Below are 12,877 nucleotides of genomic sequence, written 5' to 3' on the forward strand. Positions count from 1 at the left end.
ACTTAGAAAAATCAAAACATTACTAAAAACCAAGCAATAACGACTATTAGACCCTTAACACTTAAGTCTTGAATGATTAAATATTTTTCTGCTCCCATTTCTGGGAGAAAATGGGAAATCTTGGTTTGTTGAATTTCCCATGTGCTTCCCTGGTACTGGGATTTCTCTTCATCAGAGGTGATTTTTCTCTTTTCAGAAATCTTGTTTGAGAGGGAGCATGTAAGGTAAGAGCAGGTCACTTGAGACATTCCTCATTCAATCCTGGCCCATCGGCAATCAGGACAATTTCATCAGAGATAATCTGCAAATCCTGGTTTACACAATAGCCTCTGTATCAAAAGGGCACCTTACACTCTGTGACCCCTTGAAGTCACCACACAGCTGGGACCTTTGCTGCTTTGCCACATAACTGGTTCAGAAGCACAGGGCTGTGTTTACCTGTGGCTACACTCAGATCCAAGTCTCACACACCAGGCAACACAGTCACATTTGCCCATTCAGTGAAATCTGTAGATATACCAGAAAGGATTTCACTCACCCCACAGTTTAAACAGAGTTGTAAGGTAAGGAACTCTTGCTATCATTGTGCACTTGTTGGCAAAAAGACAAATAAAAGGTGTTAACTGAGTATCAAAACCCATTGCCTTCCATTATTAAAACAACATCATCCTGAAGCAAGAACAGCATAAATACATATTTTCCACACCCAGTTAATTACACTGGGCCACACGTGAGCACACTGGAAGGATCACTTTCTTCACCTTACCTGCAAGCAAAAAGAATTTCTGCCTGCAAAGGAAAACACACTCGACTTCTTTATGCCACCAACATTTTAACTAAGTTAAAACTACCCAACTACCCAACTACCTAACTACCCAACCCACTTCTTTTAGGTACTGACCTGTTTGTTCACAGGGTGGGTAAGCATGCACCTTTCTTTACGCTGTAACCTGAGAGATGCAAACGCGTTACCACTTATTTCACAGGAGGTCCACAGGTGAATGTTTCAAGTGCTGTGGGGGGGAAAAAACAACAACAACAACGAAACAACCAAAAACAATAACAACAAAAAACCATAAAACTCTGAAACAAACAAAAAAACCACCCCATAAAATAAATCCCATAGCACTAAACCCCAACCTCCACAGCACTTCAAACGCCATGGTGAAAACCCGCGAGGAGGTTTCACACGCCTCCCTTCGGAGGAGAAATTAAGTAAAAACAAGCACATGGACACAAAATTGCGGGTGAAGCTTTCCCCCATCTCACTGCCGTCCCGGATGAGAAAGCTTCACACCATGAGCGTGATTTGCGAGAAAACACCGAACTGTCCCCCCCAAAATAACCTCGGAGAGGCAGAGCGACAGCCCCGCCGTGTTGCCGGGGCGGCAGCCGCCCAGCCCCTCACCTCAGCCCGGCTCGGTGCGGGCATGCCGGCCCCACCACACCCCAAGGTACCTCCGCAAGCCGGGCTGGCCCGCCCGCTCCGGGATGCGGAGCGCCGGGAGCCGGCGGCACCCTCGGAGCGCCTCTCTCCCGGCGGGAATTGTGGGGAGGCACCGGGCTCTGCTCCTGTACTTGCAAATAGATGGGAAACAAACAGACGAAAAACCAACTTGCAGGTTAAAAAGAAAATAAATAAATAAATAAATAAATAAATAAATGAAATCCGGGTGGACGGACCGAAGCGGAGGGAGGAGCTCTGCGGCGAGCGGGCGCAGCCGGGGCGTCCCCGCAGCGGGAGATGCGGCGGGGCTGGGAGGGCACGGAGATCGATTCCCCCGGGGCACGGAGATCGATCCCCCCGGGGCACGGCCGTGCCTCCCTGCCGTCCCTCCTGCGGCGGATCCCCGCGGCAGGGTCCCCTAAACCGCGCTCCTCAGTTCCCTCCCAGAGCGAGGGCAGAAAGGGGCTTGTCGAGAGCTGGGTGGAAGAATCCCTGCGTCTTCTAAAAGGAACAGGTGCTTTCTCGGGAGGGCGTTTCTCAGACCCCAGAAATCAGCAGTGCCTCCGCTTTTAGGGCTACCTTTCCATCCAGGCACCACCTATTTTGTAGTTTTGCTGGAGTTCTTGCCAAAGCCAGGCTGCTCGGTGGGCTTAGCACATTCCCAGAAGCAGCGTCACAGATCCTGCCCTGTCCAACCTGTGTGACCAAGTACAGCCAAGGGTCATCCTGCAGCCTGCAGGATGGGTTTGCCAGGGACACGAGTTCTGGAATCACAGTGAGGCTCTTCAGCTGCTTTGCCACCATTTGCTCTTTGTTCTAGGATTCAGAGTCACGTAATGTAAAAACCCAAATGCACCTCTTTGATTCTTTTTCTCACAAAGATCTTGAAGAACTGCAGCATCTTTGATTTTTGGATAAAGGAGAACAAGAAACCAGCTGCAGCCTTGTGAACCATCTGTGAGCATCTTTTTATAATCTACTCATTTTGGGAGTGGAGGCAATTTTCTCTTTTTGATGACAACACATTATTAAAGCTGATTTAATTATGATCTTGGGAGATCAGTTCAGTTATTTCTAGCACATGAAGACAAAGCCCTTCATCCCTCCTGATTGCCTGACTGTTGCATGTAATTTATTTCTTTTGTATTGCTTCATTCATGTGGCACATTTTTCTTCTCCCATCCAAATGTATTTAAGGCCCTTGGTCCAACTGACTGCATTGGTAAGTCACCTGAGTCTGCTCAGGTGACCATTTTTAAAATGACAAGTGAGCTGGATTGCTTACCCCACAGAAAACTTACTATTTTTATACAATCAAAAATGAATTTTGAAATAGAAAGTAAAATGTCAACCAGTCCTACACCAGTGACTAAAATTTAATGTTTGGAAAGACAGCAGACCCTCCCTTCTATGTCATCTACTTCTATAAAAACAGACACACAAGATTTTCTTTCTGCACCATTTCCAAGAGCTGGGCTGTTGCACAAGCTGCTCTTCTTGTGACTATTATAGCCACGCTAAAATCACAATAGCAGCATAAGTGATATGGGCTAAAAAATCCCACAGCAGGGTCCTGGTTCAAAGTCCAGGACCCTGCTCCAAAGTCAGATGGAGCACACACAAGATTCCTCTCCAGGCACGCCCAGTGGCTGTGTTTCATTGGTTCTTCATCTTCAAACCTTAGATCCACAACTTTATCTTTTTGTTTTCCTAAGCCTTCTTTGGCTTTTCTTCAGTTTCTTCCTCAGCCTGGTCCACCCTGATCCTCCATCCCTTCCTCACTCCCGAGGCATAGATTAAGCTGGGTGCCATCTCCCCAGCCTGCAGCACACTCATCTCTCCTCTCCATCATTTTCTTTGCTGCAGCACCTTTTCCTTCTCCCCCTTCAAATATCCTTGTTCAAATGCACTTAGTGTAACTAACTGTATTGATTTGTTTTGCTTGGACAGAATTTACCCCAGGTGTCCATTTAAAAATGACAAATGAGCTGGATTGCCAAGAGTCTCAAGAAAAAATTGATTGCTTTTGCTGCCATTGAGCATGAATATGCGGAGTAAAAATACAATGACTGATATTGGCAGATTCTTATATGAATACCAGTGTCTATGATCAATAGCAAGTCTCTAGAAATTAAAACATTATGGATATGGATAAAGTATTTGTTACAGACACATTTCTGCAATGCATTTTTGGTATATCATGTTTACACAGGACCCACAGCAGATGCTGCCCCATTTCCCTATGGAGTGACAGCAGCAACATCAGGAGAGGGCATGGATGACTACACATCCCAAGACACCATGGAACTGCATCTGTTCCTTGTGTAATGCTGGAATATCAAGAGGCCTCAAAATATCCTTTGATGAGACAGCAAAGGGTGAAATGGGGAGAAATCTTTACGTAAAAAATGGAGGCAAGAATCCATTGGTGGCTGCAAGAAGAGAAGTTTGCTTTCCTGCATGGTAGTTTGCCATTTCATGGGAATAAGACCCATCCCTCATTTCTGTGCATTCTTGGCAAGGTTCAGTAAACAAGGAAGGTTTCTCCTCTTCACCTTATGCTTTTTGCACCATTTGCATTTCTTTTTGTACAGCCTTTTCCACCATTTGCTTTGTCAACAGGTTGGTGTGACGCCCTTCCACTCAGCTCATCACTTCCATCAATCTTCCTGGATACTTTCCTCCTGGGAGTTTTCCTCAGTGTTGACAAAGAGCCTTCATTCACAATTTCTGCTCCCAAAGACTTCCTACCTTCATGTTCACCTCTTCAGCTCAGGATCAACTGTGACAAATGGCAATGCAGGCAGAGCTGTCTAAAGAATTTGGAACCCTCTGGGCCAGCATGAGTCAGGACATTAAAATTAGGCCTTTTTTGTAACTAACATGTAATCCCAAGGCAAAAAGCACTTCTTTTACTTACATATCATGCATCCAAAGCATTGTAACAAAGCTGGTGAAGGGTCTGGAGCAAGTCCTGTGAGGAGCAGCTGAGGGAGCTGGGTTGTTTAGCCTGGAGAAAAAGAGGGCGAGACCTTATCACTCTCTAGAACTACCTGAAAGAAGGGTGTAGCCAGGTGGGGGTTGGTCTCTTCTCCCAGGGAACAAGTGATAGGACAAGAGGAAATGATCTCAAGCTGTGCCAGGGCAGGTTTAGATATGAGAGCAGGAAAAATTCCTTCATTGAAAGGGCTGTCAAGCAGTCGAACAGGCTGCACAGGGAAGTGGTTGAGTCACCATCCCTGGGGGTATTTAAAAAACCTGTAGATGTGGTGCTTAGGGACATGGTTTAGTGGTGGATGTGGCAGTGCTGGGTTAACAGTAGGACTCAATGATATTAAAGGTCTTTCCAACCTGAGTGATTCTATGATTATAGCAGCATACTGTGTGAATTGTCAAATTTAGGAAGATAGCTCTCCAGGCTTTCAAGCAGGGCAGTCACAGACCACATGTGGGCTATACAATTAGAAAAATGTTAGATGTGATTCTTTTCAGAAACCACGAATGCAGGTTTTTGGGTTTTTTTTGTTTTATGCCATTGCAAAACTGATTCTTAATAGTCTTAAAGCATCTGGTGCCCTACAGTTTTCGATCATTACAGACAAACACCACCACCACACTCTCATAAAGACCCACGTAAAGTAAATTCATAACTATGGCATGAAAAATTCAGTTTGTGTAGAGCTCCTACATTCTCATGCATTGCTCATGAGATATTCTCATTGTTTTGAGTAATGGCTGGATACAGACATTGCCTTGTCTCTTTCAGCATTTCACTGATAGCTTCTTTGAAATACCTTAGACAGCTGTTTGTTGGTTTATGCTTTTATTCCTTTACTGGAGCACTAAAGCTAATGATGCATGTTAGATTTAGTTTCTGAATCTTCTGCCTTATACATATGACTCTGTATTGTGGTAACACTTTTCTGGTCCACATCATCTTGGGAGGCCTTGAAACAAATAAAAATTTCATTCTGAGGCTGAAACAAAATATTTTCTAATTTATATATTTCCCTTTCTGAGGGTTTACACCTTTATACCCTTGCCTCTCTTGTCCTAAGAATCAAGAGCTGCTTCAATCAATCAAAAACCCTCAGGAACAGGCTTCATCACATGGTTATGAGCCAGCACAAGTTGTAGGCACGTAATTAGGGCAGCAGATTGCTGGGGCAGCAGAAAAAGGCCTTTTGTCTGGTTTGCTATGCCCGAGTTTCAGCAAGCCAAACGAGATGAGAGAGTGTGTGCCAGCCCTGCTGTGCTGCTGCTGAAAGGATTGGTGCTTTCCAGGAGTAACAGTGGCTGCTCCCATTCCTTTCCTCCCTGCCCCTCAGCTGCAAGCCAAGCTCATGGAGCTTTTCAGCAAACTCGTCCTGTTTCTTTTTAGCCATGCCTGCGAATTGATATGTTGTGTCCCGACTTATATGTCCCATTGTCATAAAACCAGACACAGGAATCTGACCAAGAAACACCATTCTCTTGCAAGAAATTCACTACTGGACTCAAAGACATGCACCACCTCCAGTGAATGGGGATAAATTACAGAAACTACTCCTTAGGATTTAATCCTTTAAAAATTGTTGCGTGAAAAGCTGCTCAAAATCACAGAAGATTTCTGAGCAGTTGACAACTCTAAATGAATGTTTCACTTTCCATGGCTCAGAAGTAATTGCTGACAAATTGCTGGTTCAGGAGAAGAGATTCTCACCCTATATTTTCAAAAAGTATGAAGCAGTCCTTGCAGCAACATTTCTGTCATGTTTTTGTGCTCTTCCAGGAATGGATCAAATCAGCTGAATAATTCTAAAATTCCTACATAAAATCCTTTCCTTTGCAACTCCATACAGGTCAGGTTATCTGTGGATGAAAAGAAGTTCTATTACAGCTCTTTCCAAGTTCAGCTGCCAGTACTGTTATTCATTTGTTGCTTTGTTCCCCCAACTCTGAGCTAATATAACAAGTTATTTTTTCACTTTCTATTCACCAACATTAAACTGAAGTTGTCTGGGACCCTTCACAGGCTCAGGAATGCAACTGTAGCCATTAAAGTCAGGTGTACAGAACAAGAAGCCTGTGTGAGAAAACAATCAGCACACAGAAGAGTAGAATGATCCCTATAATAGTGATTCTAGCAACCATTCCTAATTTGCAGACTCACCCTTGTGTAGTTCCTGCTCGAAAACAGCCTGCACTAAGCAGCTTGTTTGTTCAGCTCACTAGCTGAACAAATATAGAGACACTTAATTAAATGCCTGGTGTGATTCCAACAGATTGAAAAGCTTTTTCTTATCCAGTATGGGGGAAGAGAACATCTTGCTAAATGGAGTGCAAGGCTAGGTTTGGTGGAGGGCATAAAGTGCACCTTGATTGGGATGTTCCTACAGCCTTGACTGTGTTTCAATATTCACTTTTGCAGCCATAAGTACAATATAATCTCTCGAGTTCATGGTAGTAATAGCAAATAATGCACCTGACATGAAAAATGCATCCAGTTTTTTGTATATCTGTGAATTTTCCTTTTTTTTTTCATTCTTTTTCTCTCCATTCTGGTGCCCTGGATGTTTATGACCTGCAGAAGGGCACATCCTACACACCATTTTAGCATTGACTAATGGCTTTGTGAATCTTCCAGGGAGTGCCTCAGGCAGGTTTGTGCCTTGATTCAGCCCTGGGTGAAAGTGAATGCCAGAAACAATCTAACATCTACATGATAGAGGTCCTGCCTGCAACTCCAGTCTGTTAGGGTGGTCCTGAGCAGTCAGCCCTGCCTGCCAGGATTTGTTGTGCATGCACAGTAAAGCCAGACATGTTTAAGGCAGCTGCTGTGTTGGCCAGCCCTTCGTGAGAGTCCTGTCTCTGTCAAACAATGTTACTTGCTTGGCCATATCAGTCCTATAAGCACAAAATAAGGAGGGTGATAATTTCATATGGATGCTTTGAAAGTTGGTGTTAATTTGCTCAGGTGTTTTTTTCTTTGCCTCAGGTTTCCTAATGGTATCCTGTCCCACCATTCTTCCTCCAAAGCCAAATACACTGTTTGGCCCCTCTGCATGGCAGCCATCCTGCACCCTCCTACCTGTCTTGCTTTCCTCCTAGCTCAAACCTCTTCAGCTCTTCCCACTGGTTTTAGTGTTCTGGTTTTCCTCCTCGAACAACTCACACATGTAAACCTCTCTCCAAAGTGTTCCAAAGTGGTAGCAGATTCCTTTAAATAAATTCAGGACCTAAAAAATCCTCCTCTAAAAAAGCATATACATACACTGAATAATCTGTGCCAACAGACAGGGCACCCTTCTCTGTTCTTCCCCTAGTCATGGTCTGTCCAGAGAGGTCTCTGAGGGAGGGATTATCTCTGAAGTGGCAGAGGCATGGTGCCAAGAATTGTGGAGCCCTCATTTGGCCATTGTACAGGATAGAAATGTGACAAAATGCATTAATCACCCTAAACCTGAAAAGGGGCTTCATGAAACCACACATGCCTTTAGTCCAGCGGGCTTTGATTAAGATCCACGAGCACAAAAGCTGACCTCCCTGGGGTCACTTCACATCACTGCAAACAATTATCACCCACAGGAAAACAAATCACTTCTCTACAGTTTCCAATCTATTTAATTTGCCAAGAACAGATTAGCTTCATTATATATACACTTTTTACACAAATCTGTATATGCAAGGTTTTACATGTGAGAGGCTGATGGACAGGCATTTTCATTCTGACTTCTATCTGCTGAGCAAGGTTAGCTGTATTTTGGGAGTGTGTCTCTGCATAGTTTAATACTGTATTTTTCAGTTTGCTTCTCTTTCTTCACACAGTAATTTAACCCCACTTTCCAAGAGTAATACAAAAGAACCAACAGATGTTCAACACCAGACAGAAGGTGGATGTGCCTTCTTTTTAAGCATCAGTAGGAGCAGATGTTGATGAAAAGGCTGTTGAGACTGGGCTACCACAAGTGGATAATCCTCTGAAATACCCTCTCAATTGCTGCTATCTCAGGCCTCAGAGACTCCTTGAGCCAGATGTTATAGCTGGTCTAATAGCACCTCATGGACCTCTCTGCCTTTGAATGTATTTGATGGCTTTTTGAGCAAATGCTCATGCAGCAGGAGAATCCACAAGGTGCCTGTCTGTTTCTTAAAGGTTCAAATGGAGCTTGAATGCCAGAAAGGATCTGGTTTAAACAGCTTGGCTTTCTCAGCAAGCTCTAGACTTGCATGGAGAAACATGTCCAAAAGTTTCTTTTTTTAAATTATCTGAGACTTGCTTAATTCTTTAAAAAATGTAGATGCTTATCCTGTTGTATAACTGTTAGGGCTTTTTTAGGATGTATTTATGTTTGCCTACTGCTTATGATAGGGTTATTACTTTTAGTGCAGAGATGAAAAATTAAACCATGAATTGCTGTAATGTCAGTGCTTTAAATTCTTAAGTTTGTTTGTGAAAGCCCAAGAAAGACTAGAAAAGTCTGTGCACTAATAATTTGATATTGAACTTTAAACCCCCCTCATGGATTATCTGAAGGAGCCTGGTCAGAGAACACTGGACTCCAACAACATCACAGAAAAAGTCTCAGTGTGCTTATGTGGCCTTTGTTGTGCATGAAATGTCTTTTTATGGGGTGTATACAGCAGCAAAAAGAGCTTAATTGGATTGTGATGGGCTACAGAGGATTTTTGCTGGCTCCCTGCACAAGCTGGATTTCATCAGTACTAAACTGTCTCATAATCAGCTTGATTACGTGGATCACTTTTACAGCCATACCTGGGCAGAGCTTTCTCACCCAAACATGAATTTCAAACTTCACATCTTTTTAGGAGTCTGACTGTCAGCACTCACCCTGGGCCTGATCTGTGACCCACATGCAGGTCCCTCTGACCACTCCTTCTAGCAGACTTTAATTCACACGAGGTATAACTTTGTGAGACTTTTGGTCAATAAAACACACGAGAAAACCGTGTGAATTAGGGGCTCCCAGGGTCAGAATCTGACAACCAACAAGAGTTAAAGTCTCAGCCTGAGAAACATAACATAAGCCTGAGAAACACTCTGGGAAACATAAGACTCATGTTTGCATTAAATTATATACATTTGCATGACTCTGCACAGACTTTTAGAACAACCTGATCTTATGAGGAAATTGCATCTGTTCCTGAATACAGTTATAAGAAAAATCTAGCAAGAGAACTAGACTGTTAGTGCCACCTCACCCTAGTAACAAACCAAAAAATAAAGTGAAAGAAAGTTCAAACATTCAAGCAAACCCACAATGTTTCCATTCTGGTCTCCTTCAGAAAAGTGGCTTGCTGCTGTCACCTGGGAAGGGTGAAATATTAAGAAACATGACACTTACTGCTGTCATGTGTGCCCACAGTGATCATCCACTTTTATGCCAGTATTCACCAAAGGTGACAGACTGGAAACTAAGGGGCTGCTCAAATGAGAAGTGCTCTCCTGAACTGCCAGATTCCGACTGAAATACATTGAGTCAGACTCAGAGGCAGCTTGCAGAAATGAGGCCAGTGGCAGCTCTCCATTGCTGACACAATCTGCACGTTTATTGAAGAAGCAAGTGGGAATAGAAGTAGTACAGCATGCCCAGGGCAAAGAAAAGCATGTTTGTGCTCAGCACAGCAGACAGATCACCAAATAATTGTTCTGTGAAGATCTGACCTCTGTACTGCTGCCAAGGGCATGGAAACATGGTATTATGAGAAGCAGCTCTCATTAAGCACCTCATATTTCTATAAGATGAAAATGACAGAAAATGCACAGCAAATTTGTTGCTGTCAGTTATTTCAGCTCTTTTCACTCCACTTCCCAACACCTATCTTATCCCTTTTACCTAGAGACATCCCAACACACTTTCCAAGTCACTAGCAATTTTGCCTCATTTAGATATGGGTAAATGAAACAGAAAACCCTGACATGAAGGAATGTAATATTTTCTAAAACTTCTGTTAGAGTTGTTCACAGTTACCCCTGTTTTCCAGAGCAAATGCAGTCAATTTCTAGGAACTGACAGCCCACTGACAAACTGGTCTGTTGAGTCCATGGGATATTAATTCTTTTGAAGCTGAATTCTCTATTGATTCAACTCCACTGATTTTATTGAATTCTGTAGTCACAGATTTTACAAAGCTCAACTTCACAGACAAAATTCTCCCATTCTTTGCAGATTTTTTTTCATACACAGAAGGTAACAGTGTGAACTAATGAGCTTATGCAACAAATTCATATAACTCTTTTTCTCTACTGATAATTAAAGTTGCTTCTGGATACATTCTGTCCCTAAGGCTGGAAATGAGACACAAAAGAAGAGTCTCATGTATTCGCCTTTTCACTCATAGTAAAATGACATTGGGGTCGCTTCATAAAATGAAAATTTCATTACTGACTACTGACTCTGCTTTCTGCAGAGACTTTTAAAATCCTCATCACTTAAAAGTATTTTTAAAAATCAGTCTGCTGCTAGGACGTGAAAATTTGTCAACAGGATTGGCATTTTTTCATCAAAATTTTAATTCCAAATCAAAAATATCCTTTACAGCAAAAATGACATTAAATCAGCCCACAGACACAACGGTGAAAATGCAAGAATGGGCTGAGTTCAACAGGAAAGACCAAAAGTGCTCCCTCAGCCCTCCCCTCACAATGGTTAATTGCCTGTTGGTCCCAACATTGTTGTGGGAAGTGGAAAGTGTCCATGTCAGTCCTCACTGAAAGAGACAATAACTGGGTCTGGGTCTCTCCTGCCATGGAAGAGAGCTTTTAACAGGCATTATTTTTTGGCAAAAATTATAAAACATCTGCCAGCTGCTTAGCTTCAAAGGGTGAATTTCCTTTGCCTGTTCCTCAAAAATACCTTGATACCCATTTGGGGGAAAGGAGGACAAGCTGTCCATCCTGAGTGGAACAAGGTAGTTCTCAGTGACACAAAGTTAGGCTCTTCCCTCCTGGACACAAACAGGAACTAAGACTTACTCCTCTGTATTTTCCTCCCTGTTTTCTGTGGCTGTCATTTCTGAGGAAGATGTCATGGAGTTGCCTGTTTGGAGGCACTTCTCAGTTTCCATGCACAATCTAGAGAGCCACAGGGACTATCTGATGGCTGTGCTCTTCATCACGAGTTAAATGTGTGGGAGACACCTATTTTCTCTCCTAGGTCTGGACTTCTACCCTTAACCATCGACTGAGTAAGGACAGCAAAGGTTCCACCACAGTATCTTGTCTCTGGATACAGGTAGCAAGGAAATAGCTATGGCAAAACCTCATTTCCTTTCCAGGGTTTGTGGTCAAGGCTCTTGGGTTAGACTGGTTTTGCCAGCTAATCCCACCCTGAAAGGCAATAAAACGTGGTCTGCACAAAGAGGAAAAAACACCTATTTTAAAAAAAGTGAACAAGATTTTGTCTCCCGAAAAATACAAACATTTCTTCCCAGGGTCTCTTTATGAATACATTAGCTTTATATCTAGACCTGCACTATGAGACTACGTGCAGCCAAGACAGAGCTGTGCCTCTGTGAACACCTGGGGGACCAGTAATTTCACAGTCTTCATGATTCAGAAGAAGAGTTTTTAAATGGTAGCTCCAGCTTGCTTAGAATGCAGCCAAGCTATGCACAACACTGCCTGCACAGTGACCTGCCAGGCTGGGGATGGAAATGGGGGGAGAAAAAAGGTTAATGCATCCAAGGGGGGAAGAACAAACACAGGTAGGATGATGAGCTAAGATAAGAAGCACAACGATTTTGCTTTTTTCCAGGTAGTTTCCTTGCTGGCTTTAGAGTGTTATTTAGACTGAGGTGTTTGGATCAGTTTGAAAAAAACCTAAATTTCTTCATTTATTCCCAACAGGTGAAAGATCTGCCACATCTTGCATTGAACCTCTGGTGGGCTCTAATTCACCTGGTGAAACCTGCTCTCAGATGCATGAATACTGAGAAACTCATGAGACCATATTCAGATACAAAAAGGATCCCAGAACATTTTCCCACAGCTCTTGGAAGCTTCTGTTAACTTCATGCCAGTGGCACTTTAAAATATAAAACCTACCCCTTCTAGGAAGAAAGAGAAGATTTGAATCAGAGCAGGGCCTGTTACACAATACAACATTGCATTAGCACAGAGACAACTACTTAAGGTTTGGCAGCTTGTGATTAATGCCAAGCTTAGTCCACCTCCCAGGAAGATATTTTCCAATTGATTTCTATGGGTTTTGACTAAGGCCCATATGCTGTGGATTGTTACTCTCATCCTAGGCTCTCAGAAACAGTAAACAAATAGGAATGAACTTAGAAGGGGAAGAAGGGTCACAGTTTTTCCCTATTTTGCACTGACCGATTCTATGGGACTAGGTAACTTCCTGATATCCTTTAATTTGAGGGGTTTTTTACAGTTTTGAGAGTAGCACTGTGACACATTTGAAACATCCATTC

General features: G+C 43.0%; 1 protein-coding gene across 17 annotated transcripts in view; it reads right to left on the reverse strand.

The window, feature by feature from the left end:
- ENTPD3 (ectonucleoside triphosphate diphosphohydrolase 3) overlaps positions 1–12,877 on the reverse strand; it is a 38,549-nt gene that overhangs the window by 19,491 nt on the left and 6,181 nt on the right. For 2 of the 17 annotated variants that reach the window (XM_064415834.1, XM_064415835.1), the window contains exons 2-4: positions 4,368–4,457; positions 1,459–1,572; positions 902–950 (exon numbers count right to left, since the gene is read on the reverse strand). In XM_064415834.1, coding sequence (XP_064271904.1) covers positions 902–950; positions 1,459–1,572; positions 4,368–4,387 — 183 coding nt within the window. In that variant the 5' untranslated portion in view covers positions 4,388–4,457. Of the gene's footprint in view, positions 1–901; positions 1,999–2,026; positions 2,257–4,367; positions 4,458–6,149; positions 6,280–12,877 lie in introns of those variants that run through there. The other 15 variants (XM_064415833.1, XM_064415817.1, XM_064415818.1 and 12 more) reach the window with 15 other exon arrangements.

Source organism: Passer domesticus, chromosome 1, assembly GCF_036417665.1.
Source record: "Passer domesticus isolate bPasDom1 chromosome 1, bPasDom1.hap1, whole genome shotgun sequence".
Lineage (NCBI taxonomy): Eukaryota > Metazoa > Chordata > Aves > Passeriformes > Passeridae > Passer > Passer domesticus.